General features: G+C 45.6%; 1 protein-coding gene, 1 long non-coding RNA gene and 1 pseudogene across 9 annotated transcripts in view; 2 read left to right on the top strand and 1 right to left on the bottom strand.

Annotated features, from left to right (window-relative positions):
- LOC111730389 overlaps nucleotides 1–1,635 on the top strand; it is a 43,663-nt gene extending 42,028 nt beyond the window's left edge. Inside the window, exons 5-6 of the long non-coding RNA XR_002776661.1 lie at nucleotides 273–415; nucleotides 1,533–1,635. This is a non-coding gene — a long non-coding RNA (uncharacterized LOC111730389). The remainder of the gene's footprint in view (nucleotides 1–272; nucleotides 416–1,532) is intronic.
- A 1,917-nt stretch (nucleotides 1,636–3,552) lies between these two features.
- LOC111730415 lies at nucleotides 3,553–3,671 on the bottom strand (annotated as a pseudogene).
- Nucleotides 3,672–9,540: 5,869 nt separating this feature from the next.
- ANAPC15 (anaphase promoting complex subunit 15) lies at nucleotides 9,541–12,740 on the top strand. 8 transcript variants are annotated; one of them, XM_023521697.1, is made up of 6 exons: nucleotides 9,547–9,678; nucleotides 10,871–10,925; nucleotides 11,094–11,223; nucleotides 11,742–11,801; nucleotides 12,092–12,229; nucleotides 12,384–12,740. In XM_023521697.1, exons 3-6 carry the CDS (start codon nucleotides 11,104–11,106, stop codon nucleotides 12,441–12,443), a joined length of 378 nt encoding a protein of 125 aa, XP_023377465.1. In that variant the 5' UTR covers nucleotides 9,547–9,678; nucleotides 10,871–10,925; nucleotides 11,094–11,103; the 3' UTR covers nucleotides 12,444–12,740. The 8 variants fall into 8 exon arrangements, with proteins under 8 accessions (XP_023377467.1, XP_011375716.1, XP_023377465.1 ...); XM_023521702.1 differs by having other exon boundaries at nucleotides 9,550–9,678; nucleotides 12,396–12,740; XM_023521696.1 differs by lacking the exon at nucleotides 9,547–9,678 and adding an exon at nucleotides 10,079–10,595.
- Nucleotides 12,741–13,084: the final 344 nt, after the last annotated feature.

Genomic DNA, 13,084 nt, shown 5'->3' on the forward strand with positions numbered 1-13,084 from the left:
GCTAGGAAAACACTCTAGGTCCATTCAGATGGCAAGATTTCATTTCCTGGTTGTTGTTGCTTTTTAAAAATATAATGCATATTGATGTTTTCCCGTCATGATTTTGGGAAAACTTCCAAATCTCATCATTACTTACTCAACTAGTAGAATGTCTCTCCTAGGGCAGGGTCTGTTGATTATTCTCAGCATGTGATCTTGCCACAGGTAAGTCTAAGGTGACAAGGTCAGTATCTGGTTATGAGGTGCTCACTTTGCCCCACCCACTTCTCCAGGGCTCCATCATTGCTGAGTACTGACGGAAGTCAGCAGCCCTCTGCCCTCCTTCTATTGTACCAGCCTATGATCTTCACTGTGTTGCTAGTCTCCCTATATAAGGGCATGTGTCTGTCTTCCTTCTCATAGGAGTAGTTCAAAGGTATGTATGAAACTATCTTATAGCCTACTAAACATTAATGTGCATGATCACATTAGTAGTCATATATTGAGGACTATACCAATTAGCATAATGGATGCTTAACTTACTTCATTGTGTCTTGTAGACTTCACAGTATACTGCAAGGTTGACATTATTATTCCCAACATACAGATGAGGCTCTAGGAGTTAGGGGAATTCTCAAGCAGCTAGAAAATAGAGGAGTCAGGATTCAACCCAAGTTAGTTTAACTGCAAAGCCCATGCTTTTTTTTTCCTTTCCGTAATACTATCTCCAGATACAAGGTCTTATTTTCCTACCTTACCTCCAGGAAATTTAGCTGAGAAACCACAGCCTACATTTACTTTTTAGAATACCCTTCAGAGCCTCTCTTTCCAGGAACCTACTGGACTGTACATTTTTTTTTTAATATTGCTTAATAAGTTATGCCAAATAATACAAATAAAGGAAATATGATATTTTATAAATAAGAGTATCATTTTACCCCATTCCAACTAGAAATAAGCTTAGATTTTTCATCAGAAGTTCTTCCTAGTCATATTATCAAACCAGGTATACAAATCGTACATACACAAAGAAGAAAAACATACTATTTCCTTTGCCTTTTTGAAAAAAGCTAAGCAAAAACAGAAATCAATAAATATATAAAGGCCGTCTATGCCTGGACCAAAGATGAGAGCATGTCAAAACCAAGGGTTACAATTAATCCAGTCCTTTGCAGTGGTGGCGGTGGCGGTGAAAACATTTCCCATGTGTGTGTGTTAAAGTAAGAAACAAATTCTTTGACCATTGAGATATGAGGTCCATGTCCCCTCCCCTTGAATGTGGACAGGCTCTGTGACTGCTCTGACCAATAGAATATGGTAAAAGTGGCACTCTGCCAATTTCTACTCTAGGCCTTAAGAGACTGTTATGGATTGAATCTTTGTGTCTCTCCAAAATTTTTATGTTGAAACTCTACTCCACCCCATGAGATGGTATTAAGAGGTGGGGCCTTGGGAGGTGATTAGGGTTAGATGAGGTGATTAGGATTAGATAGGATTAGTGCTCTTATAAAACTCGTAAGAGCTTGCTTCCTCTCTGCTCTCCACCACGGCAGGATACATCAAGAAGTCAGCAGCCTACAACAGGAAAGAGGGCCCTCATGGGAATTGACCATGCTGCACCCTGATCTTCGACTTCCTGCCTTCAGAACTGTGAGAAATAAATTTCTGTTGTTTAAGCCTTCTAGTCTATGGTATTCTATTATAGCAGCCCAAACTGACCAAAGGGATAGACACTGGCAGCCCCTATTTCCTTTATTTTGCAATACTAGCATTTAGATCCCTGAGTTACCATATACTGACCACCTTGCTAGAGAGAACATATCAAGAGGCCCAGGGACTTCAGAGAGGAGGGGGCCCTAGCTGAGGCCAACCATCTAGCAATTGCTGCCCTAGTGCCAAGCCTGTGAGTAAAACTATCTTGGATATTGAAGACCAGCCCAGACACTAGCTAAGGTCACCAAGTGACCCTAGTCCTACCACATAGAGCCGAAGGATTATGCAGTTGAGTCTTGCCCACATTCTTGACTCACAAAAATCATGAAATATAAGATAGCTATTATTTTAAGCCACTGTGTTTATTTGATTTTTCTAACTTTGTATTTTGGAATAATCTTTGACTTATAGAAAAAATTACAAGAGTATCAGAGTTCCCATATACTTTTCATCCAGCTTCCCCAAATGTTGATATCACCACCTAACTAAAGCTTTGAGGGGTTTAGAACAGGCCTCCCCAAGATGCGCTAATTTGGCATGTGGATTATTTTGAGCTGAAAATACACCATTTTTGGCATATATTTGTATATATTAGGTGATGTGCTGTGAGAATAAAGAGAAGATTCATGGAAGTGTGCAAGAAGGAAAGCTAACCAGGTCTAGGGGCCTTGGAGGACCCTCTCCGGGACCTCAATAAAGGAGAGACAGTGCTGGCCTATTGAAGAAGGGGTATAGCATTCCAGGCAGATGGAAGCATAGTGCAAAGGCCTTGAGGCAGGAAGCATTTTAGTGAGTCTGAAAAACTGCAAGGCTTTTGAGGTGTGGTTTGGGGTGCTGAAAGCAAGGGGGCAGGGGTTGGCTGTAGGTGAGGGTGGACAAGCAGGGAGGGCCAGATCCTGCCTGGCAAAACTTCAATTCACAGTCTAAGAGCAGTGGGCAGCCAGGGAAAGGTTTTAAGATGTTATGCGAGGTTAGAAATGGGGGCAGGAAACTATAGTCAGTTGTTACTATGGCCCAAGTTCCTGGGAGTGACAGTCTGGACTACAGTGGGGCATGGAGATAGGAAGAGATGTGGCAGTGCAATGGGAGTAAGAGGGAGATGTCAGGGAACCACAGCATCTCCGAGTTTCTAGCAGCACTACAGCAGCGCAAGTGACTGGATGCTTCCCCTGAACCCATCCTTCAAAATGGTGCCTACTCAACAGACTTTAAAATTTTTTATTTTTTTAAATTGTGGTAAAATATACATAATATAAAATTTACCATTTTTAAGTGTATAGTTCAGTGACATTAAGTACATGTACATTGTTGTGGAACCATCACCACCACCCACCTCCATAACTTTTTCATCTTCCCAATTGAAACTCTGCACCCATCCAACACTAACTCCCTATGTCCCATCCCCAAAGCCTTGCGACAATCATTCTGCTTCCTATCTGTATGAATATGACTCCTCTAGGTACCTCATATTAAGTGAAATTATTATAGTCTTCGTCCTTTGTGACTGGCTTATCTCACTTAGAGCATCATGTCAAGTTTCACCCATGCTGATACTGAACAGTTTTTAAGGTAAAACCTGGAGTAAAGTTTGCTAAAACTATGAGGTAAAGACTGAGGAAGAAGAGCAAAGGCAAGGCTGTGAAAAATATATATAGTCTTTACTCAGTGCTTTCTTGTTTGCGCCCCACCCCCATAGCACACAGCACATTGCTCCTCAACCTTCACTTATAGCCTGCTGATGTGCCTGGGTCTCCCTGCGTGTGTCTGCCTGAGTGTGTATGACAGTGTGATTCAGTGTCTAGCTGGGCGTGAGGATGTAGGTGCATGCCTGTGTATTCATTTTCTTTTTTGTTTTTTTTGTACTTACAGCACCAGGTCTTCCTAGGTGGTCTCCCATCCATGTACTAACCAGGCCCAACCCTGCTTAGCTTCCAAGATCAGACGCGATTGGGCTTGTTCAGGGTGGCATGGCTGTAGACCTGTGTATTCATTTTCTATTGGCCGTAAAAAATTACCACAAACTTTGTGGCTTAAAGCAGCACAAATTTATTCTCTTATAGTTCTGTAAGTTATAAGTCCAACATGGGTCTCACTGGGTTACAGTCAAAGTGTCAGCAAGACTGCATTTCTTTCTGGAAATTCTAGATGAGGATCAGTTCCCTTGCCTTTTCCAGCTTCTAGAGGCTGGCTGCATTCTTTAACTCATGGCCCCTTCATCTTCAAAGCCAGCAGTATAGCATCTCTCTGACTCTTCTTCCTTCCTCACATCTTTTTTTCTGACCACAGCTGGGAAAGATTTTCTGATTTTTAAGGACTTATGTAAATATAGTGAGCCCCCTGGATAACCTGGGCTAATCTCCCCATTTTAAAGTCCTTAACCCTAATAATATCTACAGTATCTCTTTTGCCATGTAAAATAACATATTCACAGGTACTGGGCTTAGGGTGTAGACATCTTTGGGGAATCTTTATTCTGCCTCAAAAACCTGTGTGCTGGGAGGGTGTGATGGTAAGTGTGTGCATGTTTGTACAGGTTTGTGTCCCCTCAGCTATTGCCTCCAACACAGTGGGCCTCTTGTCCCAGTCTTTTTTTTTTTTTTTTTTGCTTTGATCAGAGTAAGCAAATATATGCAAACCCATCATGCAAATAGGGGCTTGGTTTGAGCACCCCTCCTGGCTGTCTAGGGGACTGGAAGAGAATCCACAGAGATCACTTCTAACTCATCCATCCATCCCTAAACTCAGTGTTAGGCCCAGAGAAGCCTCAATGACTGTTTCCTGACCAGGAAATAAATTAGGTGTTGAGTGACCCTGAGGTAGAAGGGAACTTATACCCCAGGCAAAGTTGAACTCCCTCAGCCAGCCCACCCAGTGGGGCCCTCTGGCCTCCCCCAGTATCCCCTCCACTTGCCATGCTCTCCTGCTTGGACAATCTCTTCGTTCACCCCACATCCCAGGACCTGCTCAGGGATTTCGCACCCCCCACCCCAACACACACACCGTTAAATTTTCTCTTTCCTTCCTTTGCTCTGACTATAACTCTGAAGTACTCTTCAAGGCCCAGCTGAAGTCTCCCCTGCCCAAAGAAGCCTTTCTCAATGTCCTCTTGCACTCTTCCAATGATATACGTCATCCTTTGAGGACAGAGCACATTGTCTTGTGGTTCTGTTTCTCTCATCGTGCATACCACCAAGATGACCACAAGCAGGCCCTCAGTCATTGCCATGTGCTGAGCACACCACACCCTTTCAAGCCTGTATGCTTTTGCACATGTTGTCTCTTCTTGTCTAGAATGTCCTTTCCTGTCTTCTGCAAGATCTCATCTTCCTGAGGAGCCCTCCCCACATCCTCTCCCACATGTTGCCCTTCTCCTCTCAATGTTCCCACTCTTTTCAGAGCCTTATCTCCACCGTAGCATTTGTAGCATATACGCACATGAATTCTAATTCAATTCCATTAAACTGAAAGAAAAAAAACCATATTGTATAAACACTTCTTGAGTAGCTACTCTATGCCAGGGCTTATGCTAGCGGCTGAGGAAATAGAGATGGATTAGACACCTGCCCTCAAGGCCTAATGATTTGCTTTATGCCTCTCAAACTAGACTGGGGGCTTCCAGAAGATGAGGACTCAGATTTGATTCTTCCATGGTTCCCCATCATAGACTAGCTCATAAGAAAGCTTTGTGGAATAAATGCAAAATTGACATTCTTGAGTTATAGCTTCAGCTTGGACAAACCACTTCACTTTCCACATTTCTCATAAGGTAACTGGGGCCAGGAGTCCCAGGGCTGCGATGAGAATAAAGGAAAGTAAATGTGAAAGTCCTTTGAAGACCAAATATCCCTCAGTATGAATGAACGATAGTGACGGTCCCCTCTGTCTCCTACCAGAGCCAGTTATACTCCTGAAGGATTGTGGAAGCAGATCTTACTAGCATTGAATTCATATCTGTCAGCTCTGGCCCTTCCTGAACCCTAGAGAATTCTCTGCATAGAGCCATGGATTTCTCCCTCCAGCTTGTTAGGAAATCCCCACTGTGCCTCCCGCTTTCAGCCCAGGCCCTGGCTTGTACCAAACACAATGAAGGAGCAGGTAACATCTCAGCACAGAAAGGGCCAGGTCTGGGGATTGTCTTCCAGGGACTCAATCAGAGCTGATTGGGATATTATGTTAGTGAAAACAGCAGCTAGGCCATTTATGGGAAGGGACCTGCCTGGGGTCCCCAGCAAGTCATCAATAGGGCTAAGACAAGACCCAGGAATCCTGGCTCCCATTCTGTCCACTCCGCCTAAGGGTCACCAAAGCTCTTCCCCACCTGAGTCCTTCTAACATTCTTTCTTCTTTTTCTAGATACCTAGTTCTGCCCAAAAGGACTCTTACTGTTTTCTAAACACATCATCTGCTTTCAATTCCACGCCCGTGCTTGTTATATGCCTCTTGTGCATCCCCTTTTCCCACCTGTCTACCCGGTGATCTCATATTCATCCCTCAAGGCCCACCGAAATGTTTCCATCCCTGGAACAAAAGTCTAAACTCAGTTTATTCAGAGCCCTACATTTCTCCCTCCTCTGTGCTCTCATAATACTGTCTACATACATTGATTTTAATATTTACTATCCTCTTCTATAATTGTCTATAATTGTCTTAGTCCTCACTAAACTGTATTTCTCTCTAGGACAGGAATTATTTCTGCTTCATCTCTGTCTAAGGGCCAATCAAGGCATCTGGCACTCAGTTGGCACTCAGTAAATGTTGACCAAACAGTGTAACAAATGAAGGAATATGAGGCAAATTGCTTAACTTCTTAGAGTCTTAGGTTTTTTTACCCTTGAAATGAAAGAAAGTCAAACACTTGGCAAGGATAAATGATGGCTAATGAATGTAAAACAAATGGCACCATCATTTGAGTCAGTTGCTGGAGCCAAAAAGAGAGAACTACTCAAAATTTCCACTTCTTCTTCTCCCTTTTCTCCCTCCCCTAAGTAACCAGTCACCATGACTTATTGAACCTGGCTGAGGACCTTGGTAAGAAACTCAAGGTTACTGGAGAATTTTCATCAAGTCAGAACTGTCAGGAAGGATAGGAAGCAAAGGGTGCTGGAGGTAGGAATCCAGAGAGGAAAAGAAGCAGGAGGAGAGACTAATGGAGACATAGGCCTCAGGATAGCAGATAAGGGGTCCAGGAGAAGGGAGAGGCCAGGCTGGGTCCTGGGGACATAGAAACCACTCAGTCTGTGCCTTCAAGGAGCTCATAATCTGCTGGGGAAACACAGAGAAACACAATTTTGTGTAGAACTAGGTTGTAGTGGTTAGCTACTTCCTTCCCAATCCTCCTTCTTTACTTGGCTTCCAGGATACCACCCAACTCACTAGGCTTTTTAATCCTTTTGGCTCTCCTTCTCAGTTTGGTTTGCTGCTTCTCCCAGTTTCCTCAAATTCTGAATTATGAAGGAAACTATTTTCAATTTATATGCACTCCTTTAGTGATCTCATCCAGACTCATGGCTTTAAATACTATCTATGTGCGGATGACTCCCAAATTGATATGTGCATCCTAAATCTCTCCTCTGACCTTCAGACCCATATGTCCCCCACCCCCTCAACATCTCTACTCTTATGGACATCTCAGACTCATCATACCCAAAAATGATAGTTCCCAGATAGTTCCCTCCGAAACCAGCACCTATTTTGTCTTTTCCAGCTCAAGAAATGGCAACACCAGTCTTCCAGTTGTTCAGGCCAAAAACCTTGGCTCTTTTCTTCCTCTGATATTCGATATCTAATCTGTCAGCAAAGATTGTTGTCTCTACCTTCTAAATACAGTTGACTCTTAAACAATATGGATTTGAATGGCATGCATCCACTTATTCGTGGATTTTTTTCAATAACTACCTGTACTGTTTTTGATCAGTGTTTGGGAGTCCACGGATGTGGAGGGCCAACTGTATGCACCGATCGATGTCATTTTATACAGGGGAATTGAGCATCCGTGGGGATTTTGGTTTCTGTGGGAGGTCCTGGAACTAATCCCTGGCAGATACTGAGGGACAATTTAAGTTTTGGGGGAGTCAAAAGTTATATGCAGATTTTCAGCTACACTGGGATTGGTGCCCCTAAGCCCCCACGTTGTTTGAGGGTCACTTTTTATCCCCACCTCTGGATTATTATAACAGGATCCCAGTTGGTCTCCCTGTTGATGCCACTCTCCCTGCTGAATCTATTCTTCATTAAACAGCCAGAGTAACTCTGTTAAAATGTAAATCAGATTGTGTGGCTCCTCTGCTCAAAACCCTTCACAGGATCCTCAACCTGGCATAAAAGCCAAGGTCCTTATTATGACCTGCAAGGCTGTGCTATCTGGCTCCTGCTACCTCTCTGTTCTCATATCCTCTTACTCTCCACAGGATACACTATGCTGCAGCTATTTATAGACCCTTTGCACTTGCCCTGTCTCTGAAATGCTCTTCCCTAAATATCAGAATGGTGTCCTCTCCTTCTCTTCAGACCTTTCTTCAAAAGTCACCTTCCTAGTAAGGTTTTCCTTGGCTCCCCTATCTAAAACAAAACATCTTTCCTGCCAACTTTTTATTCTCACTTCTCTGATTTTGTCTCCTTAGTATTTACTGTAATCTTAAAACTATATATTTTGTTTATCTTCTTTATTGTTTCTCTCTCTTATTAGAATGGAAGCTCCATGAGGAGACAGATTTTTTGGGGTCTGTTTTGTTCACTATTGTATATCCACCACTCAGAATATTGACAGGCATATATGTAAGGCACTCAAAAGGTATTTGTTGAATGAATGAGCAAAAAGGGTAGACATTTCCAAGAGGCAAATTTTACTCTGCGAAAAACTATGTAACAACCAGAGCTGCTTGGAAACATGATCATGTCGATATATGCACACTACACGACCTCTTAAACATGTTACCTCATCAGATCCTCATATCAGTCCAGGATAGGAAGAAATCTGGGCAGAGATGATATTGGTTGAAAACTGTGTCAAGACAGAGAAAAAAGACTTGTTAAAGGCCACACATCTGGTGGGGGCAAGAGTGGAACTGGATTGCTGGCCCTGGAAGAGGCCGGTGGGTGATGGAGCTTAATGGGGGTTGCGTTCGAAGGACTTCTTGACAGAAGGAATGAGGATCTCTGAAAGGGAGGGTGAGTCAGAGATTACTATAATGGAGACATCAGCAAAAGAGTGGGAGAGATGATGAAGCTGACCACGAAACGATTTGACCCAAGACTGGAGAAGCAGCTGAATTCCCCAGCGGTAGAACGCTGTGCCTGAGGCTGACCAGTCACTTAAGCTGCTACATAATGTGGAATGCAGAACGAGACAGACAATCTTAAAGAGTTCAGTGAGACACTGCAGGTCTGCAGAGTCTACCTTCTCCTCTGGACTATGAGGTCTTTCGGGCAGGGACCACGTTCCTAGATTTATCTTCAGCTTCTTGCAGAGCATGGACTATAGTAGGGACTTAAATATTTCTGCTGAAGGCATACATAAATGAATGTATGCGCCCAAAAGGGAAACTGAGGCTGTGAGAGGACAGACAGGAGCAGCGTAAAATTACCCAGCGATTCAAGGGTGGAAGCCTACTAATTATCCTGAGACTCAGCAGGGCAGTCCCAAGGCTAAGGCAGCTTAAGGACAGCTATTTTTCAGCAGCGGTGGGCGGACAAATACGGCCTGTAGGAAGAAGGGCGAAGTTAAATGGAGCCATTGGGGCGGGGCCAGGCTGGAGAGGCCGAATGACTGAGTTTGAAGGCGGGGCCAGCAGAATAGGTACGGCAAATTCCCATCCCCAACAACGTAATTACGGTATATAACGTCATATCCGTTCCGGTGGGCGGGAGCGGGAAACAAAAGGAGACCAAAGACGCATGCGTTTGGTGTGTCCCAGGTTCTGGTGGGTCCTTCCGCTCTAGCAGAGTGAAGTGCTTCCGGGTCGCCGCCGGCTGCCGCCTCCCGGCGCGGTAAGTACAGAAGCAAGGCTGCGTTTGCTGTCTCCCTACTCCTCCTTTCCTCTCTCCCCCAGAGAAATCTCGTTCCCCTGATTCGCCTCCTCAAGAGCTCCATGTTCAGACGCCTTTCAACAGTAAAGAACTCCCGTTCATTGGCCGCTTCCTCGAAACTAAGCCCCACCCCGTCACACAAGATCCGTCACTCATTGGTGTCACTTCCTGTCACCCAGAATTTCTTCCAGTTAAATGGCCCTATTGCGGCCCCGCTCCTTTCTCCATTAGTAACCCTATAAGGGCAAATGCCTGTCCGAGTCCCGCCCCTGCATTTTTCCTGTTGGTCAACGTTATGGTGATTATCATAAAAAGCAAAGTGGGCGGTGGCTTTGCCGCAGGGGTTGGAATTTTGAAGCGTCAGTCTTTGTGCCTCTCAAAACCAGGGACGTGAGAGTTGGTAGTGTTGTACCTGTTACATGGTCTGGCAAGCTGAGGTCCACGGAATTCCGGGCAGCGGCTGGCTCCGGATCGGTCAAATAAGTCAGGGCAAAAGCAGAAATAGACGTAGATCCTTTTCTCCAGATCATTTCCGCTATGCCCAGCCTGGATCTCTTCCCCGCGCGAGTTCCATGCCCCAATTCACTGTGTGACCTAGAGCCAGTCGTTACCTATCGCTGGGCCTCAATTTTCCTGTGAGCCCAAAGGCTAATTTAATTCAGATTCTCTGGGACCTTCCTGTTCAGCTCCCTCATCTACTTAATTGGAGCTAAATTTACTTGTTCTCTCACATGTTAGTTTATCCATTCAAAGTTCCATCTACTTATTTATACATTTACCCATGCCTTTAGAATGTCTTACTGAATCATACTTGCACGTGGTACCCTTTCCTGGCCCCGCCGCCTCGGGCAATTTAGCTGTGGTTTATGAGAGAAGTGGTTAGTGTCCTAAATTTCTGACACTGGGTGGGTATGGTATGGACCATCATAGAGGGACAAAAAAGTAGGTCTTAGTGTGTGGAGGAGAGCTCTGCTACCTATAATTTTGTAATGCTAGTCTGAATTTTGGATTTCTATTTCTACATTTGGCTTCCATTTTCTTCCCTCCTTGAACAGTTTGCAAACAGCCTTACTTATCCATAAAGTAAATTACCTTACTTAATTATCAGAGTAACTGTGAGAGTGGTATAATTGTTATTATCCCCATTTTACAGATGAGGAAACTGAGGCTCAGAGAGGTTAAGTGACTTGGCCAAAGTCAAACAGCTAGTAAGTAGTGGAACCGGGACTCAAACCCAGGTCTGTCTGATTCCCACAGGGAAGAGCTGCTTCCCTGCTCCCTTCCATTCTACCCCATCCCCAAATCAAACTGTAACCCAGATAAAAACCAAAACCAAACACATCTGAGAGCTGGATTCACCTGACCTTTTCCCTCAGTCTAGGAGCCATGTCCACCTTGTTCCCCTCACTCTTTCCCCGTGTGACTGAGACTCTGTGGTTTAATCTGGATCGACCCTGTGTGGAAGAGACAGAGCTACAGCAGCAAGAACAGCAGCATCAAGCCTGGGTGAGTGAGGACCTAGCACAGTGGTGGAGCCTTCCTTCACTGGCCATGAGCCAACCTTATTCTGGAGACCTGCCCGGGAGGGCCTTTTTGCCTTGAGCTGGGAATAATCAGGCTGGGAGCCAGGAGGCCTAGGTTCTTATCTTTATGTTAACCTAATTTGCTGGGGGACCATGGGACCTCTGGGCCAGATTGGAGCCTGGATCTTTTCCTTAAAGCACAGAAAATAATTTTGACTATTTGTTGAGGACCTAGCAGATGCCTTGTTCTAGGCTGATAGTCACTTACTTCATCCTCACCATAATCTTATGAGGAAACCAAGGCCCAGAGAATTTATGTAGTTGGATAAAGTTCATAAGTAAGTGGTAGATGACAGGAGAGAAACGGATTGAATTTTCCTGAGAACTGGAAGGAAGCTTCTCCACATTGGGGGTCTTCTTGGAAGCAGGGTGGTCCAGTTCCATGCCCCTGACCTTCCCTGCTTGGGCTCTGGCCCTGCTTTCCTTTCCTTTCGGCCACAGCTCCAGAGCATTGCAGAGAAAGACAACAACCTGGTACCTATTGGAAAGCCGGCCTCGGAGGTGAGTGAGGCCCAGGTGGACTAAGGCTTTGCTCTAATTCGGAAGGTCCTGCATCTGACTCAGAGTTGTGGTCCTTAGCTGTGGGTAGAGGCCAGAAGGGAAGCAAAAAGGGTGGGCGTTGGGCCCAGAACTAAGGTCCTGCAGCACATACACCAGCTCGTTAGACTCAAGTGGGACAGAGTTGGGGAGTGGGGGTCATTTGTTAGCCCCAGAGAGGCTCCAAGTGGGCCAGCCATTGAACTGGTCCAAGCAGGCCTGTAGAGCCTACAGGTTCTCCCCTGCCTCACCAGCACTATGATGATGAGGAAGAGGAGGATGAAGACGATGATGAGGATAGTGAAGAGGACTCAGAGGATGATGAGGACATGCAGGACATGGACGAGATGAATGATTACAATGAGTCACCTGATGATGGAGAGGTCAATGAGGTAGGCAGGGGTGTGGGGGAGGGCCTTTGCTCCTGGGTCCCTTTCGCTGTCCTAATTGGTGGCCAAGAGGTACAGAAACCCTGGATCCAGCCAGGAGCAGGATCTGGGACTGGGACTGGCTGGGTGGTTGAGACCCCTCCCCACCCACATCCAGTCTCTTCTCCAGGTGGACATGGAAGGCAACGAACAGGATCAGGACCAGTGGATGATCTAGGTAGACAAGATGATCTCCCTGAGGGTGGCCTCAGGGAGATTCCAGGCCAGCCCAACCTACCCTGTATCTTCTGCAGAACCAGCTGGATCGACCCAGTACCTGAAAGCTCACCCTCAGGCACCTCCTCAGCTGCTGCCAGGACCTGGTATCCTTGGCCCTTTCTGGGCCATCATTTTGCCCTTGAGTCCCCAGGGCCGGAGCCCAGCCTACCTTTTTGGCCAGTACCTCACCCCTATGTTGCCAGGTGTAGTTCCTTTCTAACTCTTGTTAATAAACACACAGGACTGATTCCCCATCTCCCATGTCTATTCCCTATTTGTTGGTGGGGAGGAGAATCCAGGATCTTCTCTTGAGCTTTGGGGAGAGGGCACTCAAGGGACTTCAGGCAAACCTACCTGACTATGTGGGCCAGGGCTAGGGAAAGCCAGGTGGAAGGCCTGGGCCCAGCCTCCATTGTTATTTCCTCTGGCTCAGCTTGCACCAGCCATTCCTGCAGGGCCTCTAACTCAGAGTTTACTGTTTCCTTTGCTCCCACCTTCAATGGCAAGGGCTGGGGAGGGCAGGCTTTCTGAGGCCCAAAGCTAGGATGCCCCTAGAATTCTCTCAGCCAACTTCCTTGATGTTAAGAGAGTGGATTAAGT

The sequence above is a fragment of the Pteropus vampyrus genome, unplaced genomic scaffold (assembly GCF_000151845.1).
Source record: "Pteropus vampyrus isolate Shadow unplaced genomic scaffold, Pvam_2.0 Scaffold311, whole genome shotgun sequence".
Classification (NCBI taxonomy): Eukaryota; Metazoa; Chordata; class Mammalia; order Chiroptera; family Pteropodidae; genus Pteropus; species Pteropus vampyrus.

Coding starts and splice junctions, on each gene's coding strand:
- ANAPC15 (XM_023521699.1), top strand. CDS start 11,104: ATGTCCACCTTGTTCCCCTCACTCTTTCCCCGTGTGACTGAGACTCTG. Junction 11,224..11,741: donor AACAGCAGCATCAAGCCTGG/GTGAGTGAGGAC, acceptor TTTCGGCCACAG/CTCCAGAGCATTGCAGAGAA. Junction 12,230..12,383: donor ATGATGGAGAGGTCAATGAG/GTAGGCAGGGGT, acceptor ACCCACATCCAG/TCTCTTCTCCAGGTGGACAT.